The 24,947-nt window shown below is 43.7% G+C and overlaps 4 protein-coding genes across 5 annotated transcripts in view; 2 read left to right on the top strand and 2 right to left on the bottom strand.

Moving 5' to 3' along the window:
- Window positions 1-99: 99 nt before the first annotated feature.
- LOC306828673 (dual specificity protein phosphatase 22-B-like) lies at window positions 100-10,416 on the bottom strand. Its single transcript, XM_079351218.1, has 7 exons — window positions 10,140-10,416; window positions 10,001-10,034; window positions 7,689-7,771; window positions 5,139-5,188; window positions 4,039-4,113; window positions 2,601-2,772; window positions 100-1,162 (listed from the first exon to the last, which is right to left on the bottom strand). The coding sequence occupies exons 1-7, from the start codon at window positions 10,158-10,160 to the stop codon at window positions 1,010-1,012; spliced, it is 588 nt and encodes a 195-aa protein (XP_079207344.1). The 5' UTR covers window positions 10,161-10,416; the 3' UTR covers window positions 100-1,009.
- A 3,005-nt stretch (window positions 10,417-13,421) lies between these two features.
- Window positions 13,422-16,535, top strand: bphl (biphenyl hydrolase like). 2 transcript variants are annotated; one of them, XM_079351209.1, is made up of 7 exons: window positions 13,422-13,689; window positions 14,650-14,750; window positions 14,895-15,061; window positions 15,204-15,357; window positions 15,458-15,589; window positions 15,798-15,921; window positions 16,015-16,535. In XM_079351209.1, exons 1-7 carry the CDS (start codon window positions 13,604-13,606, stop codon window positions 16,118-16,120), a joined length of 870 nt encoding a protein of 289 aa, XP_079207335.1. In that variant the 5' UTR covers window positions 13,422-13,603; the 3' UTR covers window positions 16,121-16,535. The 2 variants fall into 2 exon arrangements, with proteins under 2 accessions (XP_079207335.1, XP_079207334.1); XM_079351208.1 differs by having other exon boundaries at window positions 13,423-13,689; window positions 14,647-14,750.
- Window positions 16,536-16,597: 62 nt separating this feature from the next.
- psmg4 (proteasome (prosome, macropain) assembly chaperone 4) lies at window positions 16,598-19,643 on the top strand. Its single transcript, XM_079351222.1, has 3 exons — window positions 16,598-16,950; window positions 17,724-17,799; window positions 18,741-19,643. The coding sequence occupies exons 1-3, from the start codon at window positions 16,774-16,776 to the stop codon at window positions 18,860-18,862; spliced, it is 375 nt and encodes a 124-aa protein (XP_079207348.1). The 5' UTR covers window positions 16,598-16,773; the 3' UTR covers window positions 18,863-19,643.
- The window catches only part of slc22a23 (solute carrier family 22 member 23), an 18,512-nt gene continuing 12,509 nt past the window's right edge, over window positions 18,945-24,947 (bottom strand). Inside the window, exons 5-10 of the mRNA XM_079351177.1 lie at window positions 24,695-24,822; window positions 23,363-23,465; window positions 23,000-23,226; window positions 22,144-22,176; window positions 21,882-22,005; window positions 18,945-20,970 (exon numbers count right to left, since the gene is read on the bottom strand). Coding sequence (XP_079207303.1) covers window positions 20,550-20,970; window positions 21,882-22,005; window positions 22,144-22,176; window positions 23,000-23,226; window positions 23,363-23,465; window positions 24,695-24,822 — 1,036 coding nt within the window. The 3' untranslated portion in view covers window positions 18,945-20,549. The remainder of the gene's footprint in view (window positions 20,971-21,881; window positions 22,006-22,143; window positions 22,177-22,999; window positions 23,227-23,362; window positions 23,466-24,694; window positions 24,823-24,947) is intronic.

Here is a 24,947-nt window from a genome sequence, read left to right as displayed (position 1 = left end):
CCGTTTGTACGTCAACTTGTCTCTATTTAAGTTTCTGACTCGTGTACAAGCTGCTCCACAACAACATTCCCAGGAGGTCGATAGTTAAAGTTGTTTGAATTGAAAGCAGCAGGACTGCACATATAGGACGCTTAAAAGCAAAGACTGAGTCAGTCCAGTTTGAACCCTGACCTTCTTTGCATTTCCACCGCGACGTATCGTGTGATACCGCCCATAAATACAACAGAGAAGAAGAACAGGGCGGTCTAAATCTCCGAGGTCGTCCAATAGTCAACAGCCAAATCCACAGGATATTTAAACATGCTTTCTTTTATTATTAGGGAGGGTGGAGATTCTTTCAACCAGTCATCGTAGCTCCAACCTTTAGGATCGGATCAGAACTGAAACAGAAAAGGAGGACGGTACGGATCGGTTCTTTTGGTACCATTCAGAAACCCTTGATGGTGGAAACGCCAATGAATGAGTACCGTACCGAAGTGAAGTGAAGCGGAGCGCTCTAGTTATCACACACACACACACACACACACGAGCCCGTTTTATAATAACATAACTAAAAGTCATACTTGGATCAGGCCGACTTTAATAAAACACAATCAAACGTCCAAAGGAGAAAATACAAGTGTGATTAAATAAATGAAAGCTGCTGCAGATTCCGTGTGACTGGACGATACTGAGCTCTTCAGCTGTCTACAGCAAGTCATAAAGTGGAGGACACAGCATAACAGAAGTCACAGGGTACATTCACACTGTACGTACATGTTTCTCTGGCGTCAGGCTTGACTGCCCTTGCATGTTGTTTTGACAGTTAGAAGTAAGGACAGCGTTTGATGAAGGGGAAGAGGGGGACGGCTGAGACAATGACACAGAAATCCCCCTCGCTCACATGACTGTCCTGCGTGATCTTTCAAACGGTACGAAGAAGAACAGAATCCACAACGTTTGCGTTCAAGCAGGAAGCTCACAGTCCTCGAGTGTTCATGAAATACGAGGCTGACGGACGCCTCCTTCTTCAGGTGCTCCGTGTGCTCGCTGCAGGAGTGACGCTGGTCGTTACGCCGCCGCCGCTGCTGCTGCTTTCAGATCTCTTCGTCAAAAGGTTCTCCACCTCCTCGCCATCGTTGAACGACACCTTCCCGTATCGCTCCTTCCACCAGGCCCGATACTGGAGAGGGCGAGCACAGGGGGGGAGAGAGAGTGAGTCACCTCTGCTTCTCTTTGGCCTTCCATCCAAGATGACAATGTTTAACCCAACACATGTTACACATAGAGCTTTATGATGTCTGCTGCGTTACTGTTGATTTTATGTTTCAGTAACAACTGAGTGAAGACACCAGTCATTAACATTATGCTCATATCTCCTACTGATAACTTCCATGACCTCCCACAACAGAGATGCCACTCTGTCGACAGAGCCGGGCTCCCGTATGTGACGTGTTCAGGTCGTGACAAACGGACAGTTCACTCCTACCTTTTGTGCAATAATAATAATAATAATAATAATAATAATAATAATAATGTTGTAAGACGTCATCGCCACCTGATTTTATTTAATTTTGCATTGCAGTAATAATTGATCCACTTGTGCAACAACATGTCCATCCTTATATTCACTGTGAGCCTGATAGTGTTCACACAGTTTATACATAATTATATTATATACAGAATCTACTGGCTCTTTTTTTTTTTTTTAGCTATTTTTGATACTTTTTTTTTTTTTTTTTACATTTTTATAATTTTATCTAGTTTAATTTCACACAGTGTGATTTTTCTCCTGCTGTATCGCTGTAACTTCCTCCTTTTGTGAGATGAATAAAGGATCATTTTATCTTATCTCTTATCTTACAGTGGTTTCACTGACTGGTGGCTGAGGTGCCGTATCCCACTCTCCACTGACATCTTCTGCATTCTGCAGTGATTGAAACGCCTCTTGGTAAATATAAGGTTGGGAAAGACTCTACTCCAGATGTCCCACCTACTAAAACAAAGATATGAAAATATGATGCGTCATGTCTCGCTGTGCGTCAGGATGAAGAGAGACGCACTTCTTCCTTCAGTGACAGCCTATCTGTGTGAGAGATTTAAAATACAGGAGCTCTGCAGCACTGGGCCTTAAGATCCGTGCAGGACTTGAAGAATAAATATTTAAAGATGCTCATCGTGCATTTATTTTTTGGGAGCTGTTTAGAAAGTCAGGTTTGAAAAGAAAAAAAAGGAAGCATGTGGGTGACTCATGTTGCAGGATCTCCTTCGATGTCAAAGCTGCTGGTTAGTTTGTTACTGACTTTTCCATTCTGGACTTTTTTGCAGACGATGTTTGAGATTAATTTAGAAACATATTGTTCACAACACGTGTGCAGACGGTGTGTTTAATGTACATGTTTATGGACTGATATGTATGGTGATGGACTTGAAGATATTTTAATTTGCCAAAGTGGGATCATCGGTCGCAGGATAAGAGCGCATGAGTTCTTAATAAAGACAATTTCAACCAAAATATGAAAAGGTGAATCTGGAGGAAGTGATCAACGCTGCCTATGATGAACCCTGCTGACAACATGTTTTACATCGTGAGCTCTTAGTGATGCCTGAGTGTCACTCACGTCTGTCAGTTCTGTGTTTTCAAACTCCTCCAGTTGCCGCAGGAAGCCCAGGTTTGGCCCCGCACACGGCCTCACCGCCCTCACCGCCGCCAGAGAGTCCACCCAGCCCCGCCCTGTCACGGTCATGATGTAAGCCACCACCAGGGTCACACTGCGGGACACGCCTGCAACACTGAGAGCACACACACTCACAGCGTGAGGCCCACTGTCGCTCTCCCCGACGAATTCAGAGTCCCAAACATGAAACCTCCGTGTACGAGCTGTGGTTTAATGCTTGATTTTTTTCTTCTTTGATATGAGGAAGGATGAAAGATGATGTGATGTACAATGAAACAAAGTTTTATTCGCTTTGGTGACATTGATGTGGTTGAAAATGAGAAGTGAGTTAATTGAAGATGAGGATTTCCAGTCAGTAATCACAGTTAGGCAAATTCTCCATTTTAAGAGACAAATATCAGACTGCATGTTTGTTCTTCCTTTCTGCGTCCTCGCACGCAAATGACTCCAGTTTCAGACCTTTTATAGGTTAAAGTAACGTATGTTATGACTCATGTAACTTGCTTTGAAATAATGAGAAAGATGAGACTGCAGTAAAAAAGTGTGGAAGAGGCAAAAAAAAAAAAAAGATTGCAAATGGACTTGAGCGTGTTCGAGTCGTCTTACTTCTCAAAGTGCTTTTCACTCCTCCATGTTCTGTTTTTGACGTTTGATTTCTGCATTAACTATTCCTCTGTCTCGTTGATATCACATATCTCATCTTACATTCACACACTGAAGGCTGCTGGGACTGATCCCAGTCACATGCGTTCACACGCCGCTGACGGAGAAGCGGGATGCAGTTCGGGATTAGTGTCTCGCCCAAGGACACGTCAAACGCAACAAGGGACAACACACTGGAGAGAAAGAGAGAACTATGACTGAAACAACTCCACTTTGACTTTATTTGTCCCCGGAGGACGACTTGTTGTGACAGCATTTAAAACAATGACAGCAGACAGTACAAGAACAGCAATCGAGACAGAAAGAAGAGAAACAACAGTACATACATGATGAAAACCTAATATGTATGAAAATGAGAGAAGTCGTCAAGGTTCCACCAATCAGGGCGTAAAGGAGAGAATTTCGCTTTAATTTGGACGGCACTGGGATAGAGTAAGAGACCGTGGTGAGAGAGAAAGTAAGGAATGACATAAGGGGGAAGGAGCCACAGGTCAGACTCGTACCTGAACCATCCACTTGGAGCACGACCTTACCGCTAGGCCATCCGCGCCCCATAAAAAAAACCCAAAAATGTAGTTGGACAAAGCCATCTCACTCAGCGTGTGTTCGCTTTGGAGGAGTGAGAATAACGCTCAAACCTCTGCAGCTACGGTGAATAAATCCCCAGTGTCCATCAGCATGCTGTAAATGTTTCTGATGTCTCGTTCGGCCGACTCACCAGTGGACGAGGCAGCCCTCTCCTTTCAGTCGAGACTCGTGAATAAACATGATGCTGTCTCTGAAGAACTGAACCCTGAGAGGAGGAGGAAGAAATAACACATGAATATATGTATCGCTTTATTCATGAAATTCAAATAAACTTTTTTTTTTTTTTTTTTTTTTAGTTCTGTGAAAATATCGAAGGGGCGGCAGAGTTGAGTATGTATGGGACTTAGGTCGGTAATCAGAGGGTCACCGGTTCAAGCCGGTTTGAGCCGTGTTTGTACACGGTGCTCTGTGTGTGTGTGTGTGTGTGTGTGTGTGTGTGTGTGTGTGTGTGTGTGTGTGTGTGTGTGTGTGTGTGTGTGTGTGTGTGTGTGTGTGTGTGTGTGTGTGTGTGTGTGTGTGTGTGTGTGTGTGTGTGTGTGTGTGTGTGTGTGTGTGTGTGTGTGTGTGTGTGTGTGTGTGTGTGTGTGTGTGTGTGTGTGTGTGTGTGTGTGTGTACATGTCTCAACAACACCATGTCTGAAACATTTAGGATTTATTCATCATTGCAGACTGTGTGAAACTGTAATAATCTGACTGGGATTAAAAACGTGTATCTGGTTCATGAGATCCACATCGTGTCATTTTAAACGTTTGTTTTGTAAATTTAAAAGAGACTTTTTTTTTTCGTTGTGGTAAAACTGAAAGGTACAGAACGAATATTTAAAACATTCAGACACAACCGTCCTCTGACTTGAGGGTGGAAGTTTTAGTGTCAGTTTGTGGTTGAAAGAGGCAGAACTAACTGTTGTTCTGATGTCAGATTTAAACTCTACACAAATCACAAGTATTACATAATTATATAAGCATGCAAAAAAAAAATATGCATCCTGTCAAGACGTTCTCAGGATTCAGGGAAGATCTCACTGTGAGTCCTTCAAATCTGGAATCTGAAGGAGGAAGTCAAAATGTCCGAATGGTTCTCTGACCTGTTTCAGTGATTTTTAATTTTTCTTTCGTTCCTCTGTCATGATGCGTTCGATGTCTTGTGGTAGGAGCTTTGAATTGCCTTGTTGTGTTATAGAAATAAAGTCTTGATTTACATACTGTACATTTATTTAAGCGTGTACTCACAGGTTTTGCTTGGAGTGGTCGGCAGCAGATATACACAGATACGTCATGTCCTGTAGCGGGCGAAAAGAGGAAAGTCGTTCATGTTTTTTGTTCTCACTAAAGACAGAAAAAAAGACCAACACGTGAAAATACGACTTCACCGAGGAAAGGGAGGAGAACGAGAGGAGAGGAGGGCTTGGACTGAAGCTCGCCGTATTAGTAACGTTTAGTCATGACACGAAGAAAAATACAGAATAAGTAAGTGAAACAGCACAATCCTGTGACTTAAACCTGCTGATTTAACTTTTATACAGCAGCTAACAAAGCGTGACCACGGAGTTCATCCTTTCAGGTCATCTGTACCATCACCAGCTCTGACACACTTCCTGTTTCTGGCTGGATGGGACAGCCCCAGAGACCTCGCCCATCTGACCCTGCTGATGTGGTAGGTCATGACTTAACGATGTTTGCCTGTGTGTGTGTGTTTGTGTGTGTGTGTGTTTTTGTGCACCTGGCAGCTGAAGATGTTTCATTGAAGTGGACAGAAACTACCTCGTCCTGCTATGACTGCACCGCTGCAAAAACCCCTGAGCCCTCTGGGACACAGCTCTGGATGTGCTCTGGTCAGGTCGGCTTGCACGCACACACTCAGCTCGCACACGCACATCAACAACACAGTACTTAAAGGGAATGCTGCACGCCTGTCGGTAAACTTGCTTACACTAACAGAAAATCCAGGGTGGGAAAATAAATTGTAAAATTCATTAAATCTTTGCAACATCACTTTTAAAAGATCATGACAAACATCACTCAGAATTCAAACACTTCAACGAGCGTGCAAATTGTAAGAACGTGCAAAACACTCGTGTCTTCAGCTTCCGATAAAGCGTCCATTTGTTAGCTTAACTTTGATCCAATACCTCCACTGCATTTAAATATTGTTGCAGTATGTTAAGTCAAGCTGCAAGCTGTGCAGTAAATGTCGGGTTGGACCTTAGAGATTTGGTGGTTGCAAATTTTGACCACCCACCCTCCCTCAGAAAGCAACAAGCTGTCTTCCAAGAAATCAATCAGTCAGCAGTCTGACTGTTAGGTATGCAAATCAAATCGTCCCCATCTGGCCATTTGGGCCCCAAAAAAAAAAAAAAAAAACCTGAGTCATCGTTACACCACAGCACGCAAAATCTGCGTCAGCCATATGAAGGTGAAGACATTTATCGAATCTTCTCTTAAAGCCGCTCGTTTGCACTTCCTGACATTGTTTTCTCCTTTCTAGATCGAGTGTTGTTCTCACTCTCTCAGTGCGTCGCTTTGGATAACAGCGTGAGCTGAATGAATCGGAGGTCAGAGAGAATGATTTGTAGAGGTCAATCAGGCAGTCGGGTTCAATATCAGGCCTAAAACCTTCAGTAGAGTTTTGGTGGTTGACCAGTTTGGGTAGTGATACTGTAATACAAGTTGCTGTTTCTCTTCTATGTTGGATGAGACATGCGTGCAGTGGACAGAGAAAGTGTACAGAGATCTCTGAGCACTTCTCATGATTCGCTTTCAGCAAGAAAAGATGAAAGTTGTGAAAGCAAGATTTCCAAAAGCGAGTCAAACAACGACGCAGATTTTCACTGCGTTAGAACAAAACGTGTTCATTATAAACACAACTTTTTAACTTTTCTGATCGCTCACAAATATTTTTGATTCCCACGTCTGAACACATTTTGCAGCTGTACAGTATGTCCTAACATCTGTAAGGTGTCAGAACATCAAAGGAGGTGTGTTTCTACTTTCAAACTTCCAGGTTCTCACATTCACACACACACACACACACACACACACACACACACACACACACACACACACACACACACACAGAAAATCTTCCACATACAAATACACTTTGAGAAGCTGAAAACTCTTTTCTAACTGCAGTTGCACTTTCAAAAGTACCTTCATTAAAATATCGACATTTCCAAATCTCATGACTTGCATGCGTCGGCCTCACAGCTGCAGCATGGACCTAAAACACCATTCACATGTTCAGACTTTTCGCAGGGATTCAACACAGTCATGTGAAGAGCAGGTGAATTCCAGGACGCGACTGATGCAAGACTTGAGAGGACTTTCCGTGCCAAATTGAAAAGAAGAACATCTGACTTTCACATCACTTGAAGTGGTCTACGTCACCGGTCTTTGAGTGAACTAAAACATGAGCTATGTGTGTTAAAAAAAGTACTTATTTGTGCTCTCAACCGAGGCGGCTCATATGATGAATAGATCGCTGACTGTGATACTTTAATAAGGGTTTAGAGCTTACATAAATAACATTTTGATTTATAATAATAATAAGTATAAATTGCCCTCGGTCGGTCAGATAGCTGAACACATAATGAATTGAACAGAGCAGCTTTCTCATTCGTTAGTTAATTAGAGATTATTAGAGTTATTAGGCCAGTTGTAAATATGAAGTGTGCACTTTCAGAACGAGTACAAAGCAGCACGGACTCAGAGAGGAGGGAAAGCTGCCCTGGTGAGTTCAGCGGACGTTTGTGCTCTTTATGTCCGGCTCACACGGCTCACCTCCAGGACTGGCGCGGCTGTGTCGTGGATCGACAGGATGTGGGTGATGTTGTGCTTTGCCAGCAGCTCCCTGTCTCGTGCATCTGCGGACCGCAAAGAAAATGAAGAAACCCTCAGTTTTTTTCACCGTCCAATCACAAGTGACCCCATGTTAAGCTAAATCTAAATAAAGCATTTTTTTACCCGACAACAACCCCCCTTCTCTAAGGTCTCCCAAGCAAATGTGGCCTCATGGCCTCAAAGTTTTGTTCTGGTTTTGAACTGAAAGAAAAACCGGAAAACCAATGTTTCTAAAACAGTCGAACAGCTTGGCCAAAAGCAAGAAACTGTAATTCTTCTAATCAAATTTTAGTCTGTAAAAGGAAGCCAAATGTTTTCTAGCTGGGACAGATGTGTCTTCAGCTCTTTTTTCTCATGCTTTGCAAGTTTTGCAGGATGCTGATGCCACCTTTAAAAGAACAAGATGAGTCTGTGCTGAGTCCTGTGTACCCAGCCAGGCCTAGCACCCCCCCCCCCAAACAGTTTTTAAAAGTACAACAAACAAACACTAAAGATGAATAAGAATGCTTCTTACACACTGCCAGAGAGAACACTGTCTCATTATGTAACTTTGATTTAAAGCCAGGAACTTGAAGGTCATGAAACCAAGGAGGCCCTGAGCGTGTTGAAGAAATGTTTTTGATGGGGTGTCATGGTGCTGATGTGACATTGAAGCTGCTAACTATCTGTCCCTCCGCTGATCACAGACCAGCTACCAACCCAGGCTCAGTGAGCTGGACTAACAGGGACACCATTTCAATTATTATTTATTGAAAACGAAGGCAAAAAAAAAACAGAATGTGCAAACTTGTAGATCAGCGTTGCGTGTAATGGTGGCCGTGTGTCATGTTGTGGAGGATTAACAAAGTCCACAAAGCTGCACAGCGTACAGACGACCTCGCGGTTAGCTCGCCCCCCCATGTGCATCCACTCTCCTATCAAATACAGACAACAGTTCCGATAATAACAACATGGCTGCACTGAGATACAAGTGAAGGACGAGTCGGTGAGCTCGCTCACATCGAGAGCTAAAACAAAACTGAGTTATTCATACTGAATCAGGACACATCTTCTGACACGAGGCTTTTTCTTTATTTTGACTATTTTTCACATTTTTGAATCACAGTGAATTAAAGTCATTTTAGTTTTGGGAAGAAAACTTCACTTAGATGACATCAGTAATATTGTCTTTGTCTGGCCAGCCAAGTTTTTTTTTTTTTTTTTTTTTTATCAAAGCAGCACATAAAGCATGAAACAACTGTCTTTGACTTTCCGGTGTTTCCTTGACAACATCTCGACCTCGTTGTTACATCTATAAAATTATGATTTCCCTGGCTTTCATAACTTTTGGAAATATCTGAGGTGATATAAGCACTCAACTAAAACCTATATGTAACATGGATTTAGTCTCATTTTAATTGAAGTTTGATATTTTAATGTAAACATTTGCTTTCAATTCTATGTAAGAATAATCCTTCAGATCAGAAAGTCTGGACTCTGTGAGATAATAACATCAAGCAGCTGTGTCCAAACATTTCACTGGTTGTGTTTCTTTAGTTAGTGGAGACAGTCGTGATCTAGAGCTCAGGTGGGACCATATTGAATAAAGACCCCCTCTTCAGATTTTGATCAGTGATAATAAAAGTTATGTAATGGTGGATACCCCCCCCCCCCCCTTTCTTTGAGGACTGCTTCGACCCTGCTCAGTATTTTAAAGTTTCTTTAAAAGGGATTTTTTTTTCAGCTTCTCTGCTTCGGTTGTCACTTTTAAAGTCTCACTCTTTTCTACATCTCCTCATCTCCTCCAAGTCATACCGGACAAGTGAAGACCGAAACCTTGTTAAAATGAAATCCATGATGTTGTTTCATGTCCTTTTTTTTTTTTAAAGACATTTCCTGTGCAGTCTAAATGTCTCCTGCTCTCTTTTTTTTTAAAGCCAGAAATTATTGCATTTTCAGCTTTAATATGAAAGAAATGAAGCGGTGAACACAGGGGGGACAACCCTGTCCTTTGGGGACTCCCCTCCCACACGACCCGTAACCTTCCTTCAGCTGCAGAGACTTGCAACTCCCGCAACCTCACGTAGACGACCTGCACACGTCGGGTCTTCAACGCTTCACTCTGCTCTGCACTGTGACCCCCTCTACTCTATAGAAACTGAGCTCAGTGTAGCATCTCACCACATGCCTCGTCTATGGGAGGAACTGAAACAAAATCTGCATCATCCTGAAAATAAATAAATTCATCACTTTAAAGACACAGAGCAGCTTACCTTTCAGATTTCCAAGATACAGATCAGGCAGGACCTTAAAACATGTAGAAATGAAGTCACATGTTGAGGCAGCTATTGTAACATGGATATATATATATATATACAGCAGTTATTGAGATTTAAACATTTGATACTCTACCTTGTTTATCCCGTTACCCATCTCTGCCAGAAGTCTCAAGAACTACGCAGCAACTCGAGAGCACAATCTGGATTCAGTTCCTCAAGTTGTGAATCCTTCAGAGCTCCAGACGGGTCCAGAAGTGTTTCGCTGTGGTTGACTCCTCTTCCTCGGTAAAACAATAATCCACTAGCTGTTACTTTGTCCCATCGTTTTCAATCTGCCCCTGACAGATTTCTCTTTGTGACCCAGCGGGTCATAAAGCCTTCAGCGCGTTCACAGCTCGTACTCTCTCCGAGTGCTACTTGAATGAGAATAGCCTGCTCGGGATGATGTAATGTGACCTTAACAGTGGAGCACCCTCCTTGGAGGTTTATATTTAGACTAAGAGCGAGGTCATGGGACTGTGGACGGACACATACCAACGAGACAAAGATGATTGAGGGTCCAGAGGGCAGAGAACACATCCAACAGTGGGCTATCACTATCTGCTGAGACCGTATACCGTACAAGGAGAACTTCTCAATGAGGCCCAAAATAAAGTGCACTGATAAGAAACGTGTGTAACAACCTGCAGGTGAAGGGGACTCGGACAGTCAGGCATAAATACTCAAATTCAACCAAACTCTCAGTTCATTGATGAAATGGTTCGACGCTTACCTTCATGTGATTTTCTGTATTTTTACATTTTGACTGGCTTTGGATTTAAACATTTCGTTGTAAGAAATTTGACGACAAACATTTGACCAAAACAGAGCGTTCTGACAGAGCTGGTTTCTCCAGGGTCACAAACCTCCTCTGCTGCTCGATTCGTGTTATATCTGGACCAAAACACAGAAACACAGATGTTTCATTAAGAGCACAGGGGGGACTGATTGTTTGAAAGGGAGGAGAAGAGGGGGACAATATGTCCTCTTTAAGGTTATGCCCACTCATTACAAAAAAAAAAAAAAATTACAAACTCTTTGGGAGGTTTTAACTCTCGCCGCGAACATCTGAACCAAGAGTCATGGCAGAAATCAGAGAGAGAGAGAGAGAGAGAGAGAGAGAGAGAGAGAGATGAAATGACATGCAGCAAAGAAGCCACAGGTCGGATTCGAACCCAGGGCCACCTGTATCGAGGACTGCAGCCTATTGGGCGATTAAATTAACCACTCAGTAACCGGTGCCTCAACCCAAAGATTTAAAAGTATTTTCTTCATTAACGAAAATTGTAATCTCTCTCTTTTTAAAGGAAAAAAAATGGTGATCACTTAAGCAAATAATATTCATTGTCTGGAAAGCATTAGCGTCTACCGAAGGTCATCACAATCAGTCTGAGGGTCGTTACTGTAAATGTTTCCTCAATAAACAATAAATATCTGAACCAGATTTAATGGCTGCCCATCCAACAGCTGGACATTTATTTCAGTCTGGACAGAAGAATCGGTTGAATCAATAACAAAACATATTGATATCCCAGTTTGTTCTTTGTGTAAAATAAAAGGAGGAGCGGAGAACAAAATCTTTACTCAGATTTATGAGCTGCTTCAGGAGTCATTCTTTTCAAAACAGTATTTCACAATCTCTCAGATTAAAGCCCCCCCCCCCCCCCCCCCCCCCCCATTTATTTTAAATCATGTGTTGTTGTTTTTCAGTGGACATCCACTTAAATCCACTTCAGTGGTTGCATTTCCAGTAAGCTCTGCTTCATCTTCAACACATCGCTCTGAGGCGATTGAGCTATTTTTAGCGCGCCTCTGTCGCCTTTGTGTTGTGTTCCTGTGTGTGTGGTTCAGTGTGTGGCACAGCTCACACGCACTGACACGCAGAGCAGCGTGGAGGCGTTTACAAAAAGCTCCGTGTGTCTCTGAGAACTAGGTCTGAACAGCTCATCACAACAGCACCGGGTCAAAGCCAGTGATGAACACAGACGCTTTGATAGAGCCTGAAAACACCTTCGCAGTGAGCCGAGGAGTAGGTGGGGGCTGTGTTGTAAATATTTCATCATGTGTGATGATTAAATTGTTCTTTCAGATTGGATGCCTTCTTCTGAACAAACACAGGTGCTCGATCTGATACAAGCAAACAATAACATCGTGCAAAGTTTCATTTTTACTGCTGATCTATTTCAAACGTACTCGTCTGATTTATCAATCTTCTTAGACTTTCAAATGTAAGACAATAATGAAACTTGTGACCGCACGGCACTTTCTCGCTGTGTTAAGTTTTACTATCAGATCCATTAGAAAATCTCGTCTCCTCGGTTGGCGCTCGAGCTCCATCACCAGATCACCGTCTCGACCACTAATCCCAGCACTGGTTTACAAACCCAGCTGTGGTCAGAGGTCACACAGACTCTCACATCTGGAACGAGGTCGCACTTTATATCACGGTTAAACACCACCTGATGAGTGGTCGAACAAACCCCTCCTCCCGCGTTCTGTTAGTTGTTGTTGGTGTATTATCCAGTTTTTCCATTTTATTTCAAATGATTTAAAGGGGAAACTTGGGCTGCACGGTGGTGCAGTGGTTATCACTGTGGCGCTCCGGCTTTCTCCGACAGTCCAAAGACATGCTTGTGAGGTTACCTGCTGATGTGCATGTGGCTAGTTTTCTGTCTGTATATGTCAGCCCTGTGATTGGCTGACGTAGCGTCCAGGGGGTAACCCCGCCTCTCGTCCAATGACAGCCGGGATCGGCTCCAGCCGTCTGCGACCCCGAAGTGAAAAAAACTGGTATAGATTATAAATGGATAGAAATAATTCATCATTGGTTTGAAATGATCAATTTTAGGCTCCTGCTGCCAGTGGCCACTCCAGAGTCTGTTTGGGCCCTCTGCAAAAATCCACTGGGGGGGGCCTCTCCAAGCAGTATTCATCCCTATCATTCCCAGTGTTCTCTCACATAGTTATGCCTCCTTAAGAAGATTTCCTACTGTCATTGCAAAATGTGCAGATTTTGGCCACTGCTTTGGTAAAAGTTGATCAGCCCTCAGAGGCCCCCTGCTGGTCTAGGGCCCCTAAGAGTTGCCTGCAGCGTGCTGTTAATCACTTTATCTGACGCCCTCCTCTCCACAGAGGCTTCACACATTAATTATGATAACATAGAGATGATGAATCTTGTCCCTGGTGGTCTCTTTTGTAGGTCATTTAGAAACATCAGTATAAAGGGAAACTCCAAAAAAAAAAAACACCTGCTCGCACACTGAACTTTTACTGTAACACATGATCTTTGTTTTCTCTGTTTCAAACTGTGACAGTGAAGAGACAACGGGACCCATCAAATAAAGACATGTTACTCGTTTTAGCTGATCTACATGAATTCTGCCTCCACACTGTATTTCACGCACTTTCACTTTAAATCCTTTGCTCACTAAGACCATGATGTGCAGCCAGGTGAGGAGTGCAGCTTCCTGGATCTTCCCTCCTGGTGAGAGGTGCAGGATCACATGGGACTCTTTTTAAACTTTAACTAGTTGAAAGTGTGCAGAGGAGAAGAGAGACATGGCGATGTGTGTGAACAGAGCTCGTTTCCTCCTCAGAAACAGAAGTGACCTTAAAGGAGTCATGACAGCGACCCGGCCGTGCTGGTAACTACTCTCACTGTCTTTAAACATACTTGGCCTGCTTGCACGACGATTTGCACAAGTACGAACTTTAACCAGCCTAATGCTGCAAAACATGAAGTGCTGACCTGCTGTTAGTGACGGGTTACTTGCAGGAATTTTTTTTCTCGTTTTAGAGACGCTTTGTTTTATTTCATCAACATCCACCAGATGGCGCTGCATGCCAGGCTGAGCCCCCTGAACCAAACTAAAACATGCTCTGAACCTCTGATCTGTATTAACAATTAGTCTATTTTAATGTAAATGAGGATTGACTTATTTATTTTATTTTACTTTTAGTCGTCGCAGTGTTTGAGAAGCTGTTCAAGTATTTAATGGATGATTTATTTAAATGATCTTTTCTATGTAGCTACGATGGTTTTAAAAGAAGTTCAGGAAAAGTCTTTTTTTTTTTTTAATGAAGACAATGAAACAGTAGTAACCCCTCCTGAACATGCAGACTGGATCCTTACTGCTGAACATGAACCACATAAACTACAAGTAAAAAGTAAATGTGCCCTCAATTAAATAATGACTCATTTTCATGCAGGAGTTGTCCTTTCAGTATGGGTCGACATCTCTCTTCAGAATAATAGTGAAACTGTTTATAATGATTATCATTCAAAGGCCTGCTATGTAGTACATTTTATTCATTATGCTTTTATTGAGAAAGATGAAAAAAACACAACATGACTGACAACCACACAGGGCGGCATGTAAACATCGACAACAACAATTATTGTAAATAATCAATTAAAAAAGATAATTGAAGTGATTTCAATGAGCTGCAGAACGTGTCGACCTGTTTGTCACCAGAGTGTGTGTGTGTGTGTGTGTGTGTGTGTGTGTGTGTGTGTGTGTGTGTGTGTGTGTGTGTGTGTGTGTGTGTGTGTGTGTGTGTGTGTGTGTGTGTGTGTGTGTGTGTGTGTGTGTGTGTCCCAGCAGCTCTGTGGTGTCAGGCAGGCAGCGTGTTAACGGAGTGGATCTGTTCTACGAGCAGACCGGCGGAGGGAAACACGCTCTGCTTCTGCTTCCTGGTGCTCTCGGTATAAACAACAACGCACCTCACACACACACACACACACACACACACACACACACACACACACACACACACACACACATACAGCGGCTGTGTCTCAGTATCTTTTAAGCTTGTGGAAAAACAATCCTGGTCTCCTCTGCTACAGGAAGCACTCGGACTGATTTTGGCCCTCAGCTGAAGTCTCTGAACAAGGAACGCTTCACTGTGATTGGCTGGGATCCTCGTGGTTATGGACGGTCTCGCCCCCCAGACAGAGACTTCCCTCTGGACTTCTTTGAAAGGGATGCGAAGGATGCAGTGGATCTGATGAAGGTCTGTTCAACTTCCATTCATCCATCACAATCTATAGAGGACCAGAGCCTCTGTACGTGTCACCACTAAAAAAATAAAAACCATCAACATGTTCTCAGCCCTGTGATTTAATAAAAAGTGTGTCATTCACCCTCATCTGCAGGCGTTGGGCTTTGGAAAGTTCTCTCTGCTCGGCTGGAGTGACGGAGGAATCACCGCTCTGATTGCGGCTGCGAGATACCCCGACCTGATCAGCAGGATGGTTGTTTGGGGAGCGAATGCCTTCATCACCCAGCAAGATCTTCAGATTTACGAAGGTACTTTTTTTTTTGTCTTGGATTACGACCAGAGAAGTGTGTGAACTGTGCAGGGTGTAATACATTCAACTACTGTGTGTGTGTTTGTGTGTGTGTGTAGGGGTCCGGGATATCTCCAAGTGGAGCGCGAGGATGAGGCAGCCCTTTGAGGAGCTGTACGGAGCGGAAACATTTGCTAAAACCTGGGGGGCGTGGGTGGATGGATTCTCAAAGTTTGCAAGGAGACCAGAAGGTATGTGCTGAGTAAGGGAGAACTCTTCAACTTCAATCCTAAAGAAGTAAAAGGAAGAGGAGCAGAGGACTTACTGTGCAGTGATTCAATCAAGTCTTAAAGAAAGCTCCCCAACGTTTGAAGTCTGTTTTCGCTGAGAGGATTATCGTCATTTAAGGAGTATATTCATGTCACATCCTCTAAAGCTGTTTGTTTATCTTCTGCTTAGGGAGCGTCTGCATCGAGCATCTTCCTCTAATCCGCTGTCCAACCCTCATCATCCACGGAGAGAAAGATCCCATAGTGCCAAACTTTCACGCACAGTTCCTTACAAAGCACATCGAAGGATCACGGTGAGACACAAACAGACCGAGAGAAATTGTTTTTAAATCTTAAATTAGCAGATAAAAATACATTTTATGTGCATCCTTTTTTTCTTCTTCTAGATTACACCTGATGCCAGAAGGTAAACACAACCTCCACCTGAGATATGCCGAAGAATTCAACAAACTGGCCGAAGACTTCCTGGAAGACGATTCATTAACTCGGTGAAATAAAGAGCTAAAGAACCGGGTAACCAAGTCGTACTTTGGAAATGATCACACTGAGAGAAGCTTTGTTGTTTAAAAGAAATGTGAAGCATTTTCATTGTTTTCCAACAAATAAATGTGGACTAAAAAGCTGATTGATTGAGCAGGCTTGCTCAAGTTTACCACCGGTTTTTTGGCGCCTGCCTGTGCTGACCGCGGGTCAAAGCCGACCCAAAGTTCAGAGCCATATCTGCTTAGTGTTTCGCCTCACTGTGATTATATTTTCTCTTCTTTGCGGCTGTGTCTGCATCCATAATATTCACCAATTTCTGTCTGTAATTTCTGTTTTAGAAAAAAGCTGCTGACTCTATCTTTACTGTTTGTTTACATGATTAAATAATATTGGATAATAAATAAAAAGGGGATTTGGAACCATGGCAGACATTGATTTATTATTGTTTTTAAATGTTAACAGTAAATATGGTGTCACTTCTGTAGCTTCCGAGGTCATGATCAGTTGTGCCCGTGCTGCTTACTCAGTCTGATGATCGGTGATCGACTACTGCTGTCTGAATTGCCCCGCTAAACCCGGAAGTGATGCTGTTTACAGTGAGCTGACACGAGCTGTGGTGTGATGGTCGTTTCCTGCAGCTAGTTTGACTTTAAATAATAATAATGAGCGAAACTGTGAATGGAGCGGCGCTTGATGCCGTGACGGTGCACAACTTCTCGGAGAAGATTCTGGAGCAGCTCGTTCACTTCCACGTGATGAAGCTCCGGGACGGGTTCTTCCTGTGGGTCGGAACCAGTCCGGTTCTGTCCAACCTGGCGGTGTCGATGAGCAGCAAATATGTGAGCAAGCAAGACACACCTGAGTGATTCCTACTGGATAAGATTATGTACACACACACACACACACACACACACACACACACACACACACACACAAACTTTTTTAAAAGAGCAGGACTGAATTAAAATATTAAAGGGGACATTTTGTGAAAAATCCACTTGTACTGTGTTTTTGAACATTTATTTTGGTAGCCTGAGAGTCTACAGACCAACAAAATATGAAATAACCCCATCCAGTCCTTTGTTTGTGGTCGTGCAGAAGTCTGACAACACAGAGAAAAATGTTCCGTTTCAAATGTGTTCCCCTTGTGATGTCACAGTGGGTAACGAGTAAATCCCCTCTCCTGGTACCTCCTCCCATGGACTCCACCTCCAGCATAGAGCAAAACTTTTGCCCAACCCAGTTATGTATTGTTTGGTAATCAAAATCAAGAAAATAATTAATTATAGGTTTATCTTAACAAAACATTAAATTTACAGTATATACCAGCCTGCACAATTAGATACTGGGTTCTCACTATTTTTTAGGATTTTCTAATCAATCATATTCTTGACTATTGGTCGCAGTGATTCAGTCATATTTGAGCATGTAAGTTTGTTTGTGGACAGGCATGGACACCCTCATTTAGACTGTCGTTAATCCCGTATAATCCCACACGTGCCCAAAATCAATAATGATGTATATTTAAGAATTGATGACTCTTTTATGATCTGTGACAAATGCTGCGTCCTCACAGAGGGACTCACTTTATTCTCATTCTTTTTGTCTGCAGGATTCAATGCCTTTATCCACTTTAGTGATGGGGGACCCGTCTGACACTGCTGCAAACTCTTTGGCTCAGAGATTAGGTAACGCTGCCTGATGACTGTGTGCATACATGTCGTCGTTCTCCTGCTGCAAAGTGATTCAAAGCTCTCTACAGTTATCCTCATTATGTGAACATCATAGGCCAAAATATCCCATCGTCATCTTCACTGCAGACAGTCAGCTGACGTTGCTGCCGTTTCACATTTTAATTTTTTTTTCCAGATGGAGCGCTGGTCCCAGTTTATCTCCATAAATAACTAATGTGCATCTTGAAGCTTGCTTCAGTGGAGTTGACCTTTCAAAGACAGACTGGTTTGTTCATGCAGCTGCAGAGACTGCAGATGTGTTTTCAAAGTCTCCACTTACGAAGCACACATTGATGACGCTCCCTTTTTTTTTTAAAGGTTTCAGATGTCAAGCTGTTTTAGCGAGCTGATTCCTCACATGCATTTACGGCCGGTAGCTTTTTGTCATGTGCAAAAAAAAAGGAGCCTCTGGAGAACGTTGGCTCAGACTCAGATTAGTTATTTTTTTGTTCTTTTATAAAATTCTAATCGTAGAGATGACGTGGAAAAACAGCCAATCAGTGGTGCTCTTGACTTTAAATCCTGAGTCCGCCCAGTCTGAGTGAAAAAAGTTTTCGATTCCAAGACGAGACCGGACTTGAGACCAAGGCCGACCTCCGTCACCGAACGCTGGGGCTGGGAATGTTTGGGTGTCTCACGATTTGATTCGATCTTGATTCTTGGACTCACGATTCGATGCAGAATTTAATTATTGATTCTAGATTCATGATTCAAAGTGTATTTTTGAATGAGTCCATACTTCAGGGTCGGCTCCAGTCACTTGTGAGACGTCTCGCTGCTCCACAAGTATTAACAGAACAGCATTAAAGCGCCTGGTGGCCGTTCACTTCTGTTTAATCTTAACTCAGGAGTTTGGGTTAGTGATTTCATCGTCTTTTTTTTTGTCTGTTTTGCAGCGAAGAAGACCAAAAAGCAGGTTTTTGTGAGTTACAGTATGCCCATGAAGGACTCCAGTCTGGGTCTTTTGGTGGAGAACCGGATCAAAAAGGAGCTGGAGGATCACCCCGAACACTTCTGAGCGATCATCGTTCCCTCCTCCTCTTTTTTTTTTTTTTTTTCTGATAGTGTAAATACAATCTGACATAATGAAGCACAAACAGTCACATCAAGTGTTTTTTATTGACATAATAAATTAAGTGGTTTATTATCAAAACATGTAGGCCTATGGCTTTTTGTACAAATGCATCATATTAAAAAAATAACACTTAGAAAACAGCATTAGTGGTTGACTTCTTTTTCTCTGTCGGACTCGGAGTGAATCACTGCTGGAAACATACAAACTAGCAAACCGAACAGGCTGTTTGAAACACGTGCTGAGTACTAAACATGGGTTCAAAAATGGACGATGTTGGGGAGCGGTGGATTCAGAGACATTTGATGGTTCATGGTTGAGTTGATGTGCTTATATCCTATAAAAGTACGCTCCGTACGTTATGAATGAATGGCACACGTGTACGCACATTTTTTTTTTGCAGTCCTAAAGGATACTTACATATTAAAGTGTATAAACGTACACTAATCACGACTAGGCCAGGGCTGCTCTACTCTATAATCTTCACAAACGCTTATTTCAAAAAACTGTAAAATATTGTGCTTTCTGGCTAGAGTTAACACGTCCTAGGAGAAGGAATTACGACGCTACCACGGTACAGAGGAAGTGGAGGAGTGGAAATCTTTGCTAGTTAAGGAGGTATTTCAAGCGACAAAAAAATTGCCCCTTGGCGTCACGACATGAAAATAAATACTGGTTTTTCTTTAATTACATTCTCTGCTTCGTTAAAAAAAAAAGAAAAAAAGAACAGAGCCGTCACGATGAAGCCTTCAAATGCTGAGACGCGTCATAAGACATACAGCGGTACACTCGAATGTCCGTTCAACTCTCAGGCTGGCTTTGCATTACTCACAGTCTTTATAGGCTACACATAAAGTCTGCCAAGGTCTCCGGCTGCTCTTCAACGTCAAACAACCATCATACACCCACACTGACAGCGGTAATGCTTCCTTTAAAAAAACGACAACCTCTGAGGATAAAGTGCCTCGTTGGACATTTAGAAGAGGGAACACAATTAACAAGAGAAAACATGTAAAACCTTTTTTTTTTTTTTTTTTTTTTTTCTTGTGCCCTTTCATGCAAAATAGAGTGGTAGTGGTTTAGCCAATCCCTGCATCTCTCCAGTGTATTGGCTTCAAATCACAAAACACTTGATTGTGTCTCTGAAGTTTAGTGCAAAAAAAGAACTTCTAAAAGGAGTTACAGGTCGCGGCGGGATCCTCCCTCATCGAGTCAAAACGACAAACAGAGAATCTCACGAAGCCCTCGTCATCGGGAAAAAGCTGCTCTACGCTGCATCTCCTCCTGCTTGCATCTGCTTCTTTTTTCCCTGTGAATCATTCTCGACGGAGCGGACTGCAGTGCAAGAAATGTTCAAAAACACTTTCATATTATTGGACGCACACGACAAACTCGGTCCACTACAATATTTTTTGGCAACTCCTGAATGAATCATAGTCACTAAAAACTACACAAATGTACCGTCGTCACCACCTCAAAGCTCCACAGTAAAAGAGTTCATTTGGTTCATCCAAACTATTTTGATTTCCCTTTTATAAAGTTTTTTTTTGTTGTTGTCGAAAGTTCAAAGCCCATTCAGTCATGTTAATGCTCGAGCGATTAACAGCACAGTAGTAGACTATTGCTATGATGCTCACACACCATTGGCTATGGCACGATTTCCAATAATCTCCCCTCCAGTCGCCAGGGCGTACGAGGCAGGTACCGCTGCCAGAGCGGTGGCTACTGCCACTGTGGCGCCCCCGGTGGCTGAGAGGTGTAAGGGCGTGTCGTGGACCCTGGAGTAGTCCCCGTCGGTCTTGGCGAGAAGGAGGTGCTGCTCTCCTGGGTGGAGCAGGGTCTGCCGGGTGAAGGTCTCCCCGTCCACCAGGCTCTCGGGCAGAGGATGGCCCCGCGGCTCCGGCAGCAGCAGCAGGCAGATGATGCACAGCAGGGTGCAGCAGGCGAAGATCACGTGGTGCAAGAAGTAGCCCTTCTGGTTGTGCAGCTCCATGATTGGTGCGGTGAGCATGCCGAAGCCAGCGCTGGCCAGGACCAGGCCCAGCCCTCCACCCCTGCAACCACGAGACAACAAGAGGAGCAGGTAAATTAGAGAGGTTGTCATGGAAACAAACAGGAGCCGTTTGGATGTGCTTCAGATTAACGGCTCATTCCAGAAGGAAACATTCACGCCTCGTTAACTTCAGAGTAAACTCAGACTGCTCACGTGAAGGTTGAGAGGCTCTGAAAGTGTGAACCTTAACGCCCTTCCTTATGACTAACCAAGCATTGGGTCAAAACACCTTCCTGCTCGTTCGCACCTTTGGACGACACCCGGTGCAAACTCTTTGATTTTAAAGCAGGCTGAACCTTTTTCCAGACGTCACATCTAAAGTCACTTTTCAATCCCAACGACGCCACAAGGTGGAGCCAAGAAGCAGCATCAGAACGTGAGCGTCGGTAACATGCAGTATGGACTATGTAGAAATCATCTCAGTGAACCATTTACTCACAATCTTACAACATACATTTTACCAACAAGGGGAAGAAAATATGAGAAGATTTTATCTTTTATTTTGGCTTTTATCTGAGGAGTGTGCAGACTTTTCTTTTTTTTTCCTGCATCTGTAAATATTTTTGCTTGGACGTGCTCACGCTGCTTTTCTCTTCGAGAAAGATGTAACTTTTTAATTTCAATTTACCTCAAAGATAGATTTTTTTTTTTCCTTCCAAAAAAAATAAAAAATACATTTCTCTGCTGTTTTTTTAAAATTAAATATTCAACATATTTTCTGTTTTTGTGGACAGTACAGTCCAGCAGAATCCAATTAAACTGCATATAATAAATCATGTTGGCTACAGGCTGCACATAAGAACTTCTTGTCCCCTGACTGTGCTTCATCAGCTGCTGTGTGTGTGGGTGTAATGAAAAGTACGACAGCTCTGCACGGTGTTGTGTGGCGTGTTTACGAGCGTCCAGGCTCACCTGATGACGGTGGGAGTGATTTCAGCACAGAAGAAAATGCTGAGCGTGCTGACTGCATGAGACGAGAACATGCCGATGATGGAGAACGCCACTGAGAATTTCCTGTTCAGAGTGTCTCGCAGAACTGCAGGGAGGAAGAGGAGAATGCATGTAAGTGTACCAGAAAAAAAAAACACACACCACAAAGCCCAGGCAGAAGATTTGAATTATTATGTGCAACTTTTCAGAATCATTTTTTGTATCTACAATCATTAAAATGTACCTGTGTCGTGACGGAGGCTGTACTTCCCAATCACTGGTTTCCGGCAGCGAGCATGGAAGGACAGGAAGGAGAACATGTCATTAGGAAGCACAGAGGGCGGCACAGTGCTGACTCAAGACGAGCAGAATGAAAAACAGCCTTCAGGAGAACTCAGAGCAGTTTACCACTGGAGCCTGAAATAATGACTTCTGTGCTGCATATGTAGGTCAAAACAGGGAGAATGGAGGAGGAGGAGGAGGAGGGGGGGGGGGGCTATTCAAGAGAGATTTGCAGGCTGTGCTGTTTTAATGAGCCAGTGACGGCAGAGGAAATGTGCAATAAGAGCACTTATGTAAGCGAACGGGTAACATCACTGTCCTGTTACCTGATGTGCAAAAACAAACTGGTTGTCCCAGCTTTATCACGAACGTCTGATGTGTCCTTCACGAAGGTATCGTAACGTGACGTTAGCGAGAAACAAGCATCCATGTAGCGCCGTAGAGTAACATCCGACACAATGCAGTCCGTACTCTTTTTATCCCACGCTACATTTCAACATGTCGGCTAGCTAACATGCTTTATTTAACTCGATACAGCTATTGAGTGTGACTCCGAAACTTGTAACGATGGCGTCTAAATCAACGTGCGCCAGCTAAGAAAGGACAAGCAGCTCTTGTTTGCTTCCATCCCAAATCAAAGACTCGTCTGCTGAAGGTTTCCACACATCATGAGAGAGTCACAGCAGTTTTAACTGTATGTAGGTGTAGCTTTAGAAAGGCTTATAGGGCCTCCTCCCCCTGCACCAAACAGCCTCTAAGTTTCATGACTTAGTAAACAGTAAAGTCGCCTCGTCGTGTAATTCTGTGTGCCTACTCACGGTTCAGTAACCCCAGCTGCAGGAGTGACGCCAGGGCTGTTATGATCATGAAAGTGAGCAGCCCTCCACGACGACCCATCAGCCCCACGGCGGGGCAAAGGGCCAGGCACGTGGCTACAGCGATGCCAGCCATGGTGTAATAGTCTGCGTGGCACAAAGCCGTCGGCTGGGCCTCGGGGTCCATCATGCTGCGGGCGAAGCAGTGGTGGATCCCGTAACCTGTGAGCCTGCAGGAGACACGGGAAAAGAAATGATAAGAAGGAGCGAGAGAAGGGTGAGCGTGTCTTTCGCTCTCTCATGGGGACGAGATCTAATTCACGCTGTCGTCTTTGATCCGCCCCCCCATGACCATGACACACTTACGAGTTGACACACAGCACCACAATGTTTTTCCACAGGTTCCTGGTGCTCATCATCTTCACAATGCAGGTCCTCTGGGGTTTCTTGTGCAGCTCCTGCTCCAGCTCTGCGAGGAAAGATGAAACGCACACCTTGAGACCTTTTATCACTCAGGAGGTAATGAGAACACCGGCCACTGGGGGGGGGCGGGGGGGGGGGCCTTAAGGACAGACAAGCTAATGTGCCAGAGGGACCTTTGGAAAGATACAGGACGCTCCTGTGCCCACTCTCTCATCATCCACCTGTCTGCAAGACCTCCAGGAGAAGCAGACACAATGAATCAATCCCAGAGGCAGGTGAGGATGAGCGAGAGAGAGAGAGAGAGAGAGCTTATGTGTCATCTCTACAAGGACTGCACTATTGCAATGACCGTTTATAGTCACATGTGGAAGACCTCTGCAGATGTCCGAGTTTATTCATCCACCAGTGAGCGATCAAACACAGCGTGCATGTGTTTCATCATGAGGAGAGATCGGAAAGGCTGATTTCAAACTACATGTTTACACGCGTGAAGACGGAGATCTTCAGATTCTTGTTTTGTTGCACTTTGATTTCATCATGCACAGCGGCATGTTTTCATCGCAGGACGTCAAACGTCTTAGGCTTTATCATGGCGAGTGTTTGACTCAGAGAGTGTTTGTCACGCGTCACACAGATGTCTGTGTCGTTACCTTAAGACACAAAAACATTCTGCCAAAGTTCTGCTCTACTATTGGCTGTTACTCCGAAGCCTCACATAGCTGCATAAATGTATGCATCGTTCTCTGACTCAATGTCGGCTGTAGTCTGTGTTTCTGTTTGTATTCCCACTACTTTCCTACACGAGCGTTTCAGCGGGGCGTCTGTACGAAGGAAAACGATCAGTGTGGTGAGCAACATTTTTCAATCTGAGGACCTCTCAGAGAATCAGTTATCTGCATGCAGGTCCCGCCAATGATCCCCTCACAGACGTCACATCTCGACTGCATCTGCATTCTCGCTTCCCGCCTTGCTCGTTGGATTGTAACCAATGACAACGCACGGAAAAGGAAGTCTGAATTAGGAATCCCTTTTTGCAAACTGCTGGCTGCATCGGAAGCCCTGAAAAGTCGAACATCACTCCCAGAGGCGAACAGATTGGAGCCAATTAAAGTTTATGCCTCTCATGTCGGTGATTTACGAGACAGTTTGCATCTTTATGAGCGCCAGGAATGGGAACGTGCTCAAACGTGTACGGAGGATTGAAACGATTCGTTCAGAAGTGAAGCTCAAGGAGAGATTGATTTGGAGTATTTATTGTTGTTTAAAGTCCCTCACCTGTAAGAACTCCACTCGGCTCGGTTGTCATGTCAACCTGGTTCTTCCTGGCGATGCGCAGCATCATGGCTTTCGACCGCCTGTAGTGCTGGGTTGCCAGCAACCAGCGCAAAGACTCGGGAAAAATCCTGCAAAAAGTGTGTGGGGGGGGGGGAAGAGGAAGAGAAGGACATTGACACAGAAGACAAAGAAACAGATTTGTCAAAGCAAGAAGAAGAAGAAGAACAAAAGAAGAAAGGCAGTATTGTTTGTC

Source organism: Symphodus melops (genome assembly GCF_947650265.1).
Source record: "Symphodus melops genome assembly, chromosome: 8".
In the NCBI taxonomy this organism is placed as follows: Eukaryota; Metazoa; Chordata; class Actinopteri; order Labriformes; family Labridae; genus Symphodus; species Symphodus melops.
This window is presented reverse-complemented; position numbering and strand designations above follow the sequence as displayed.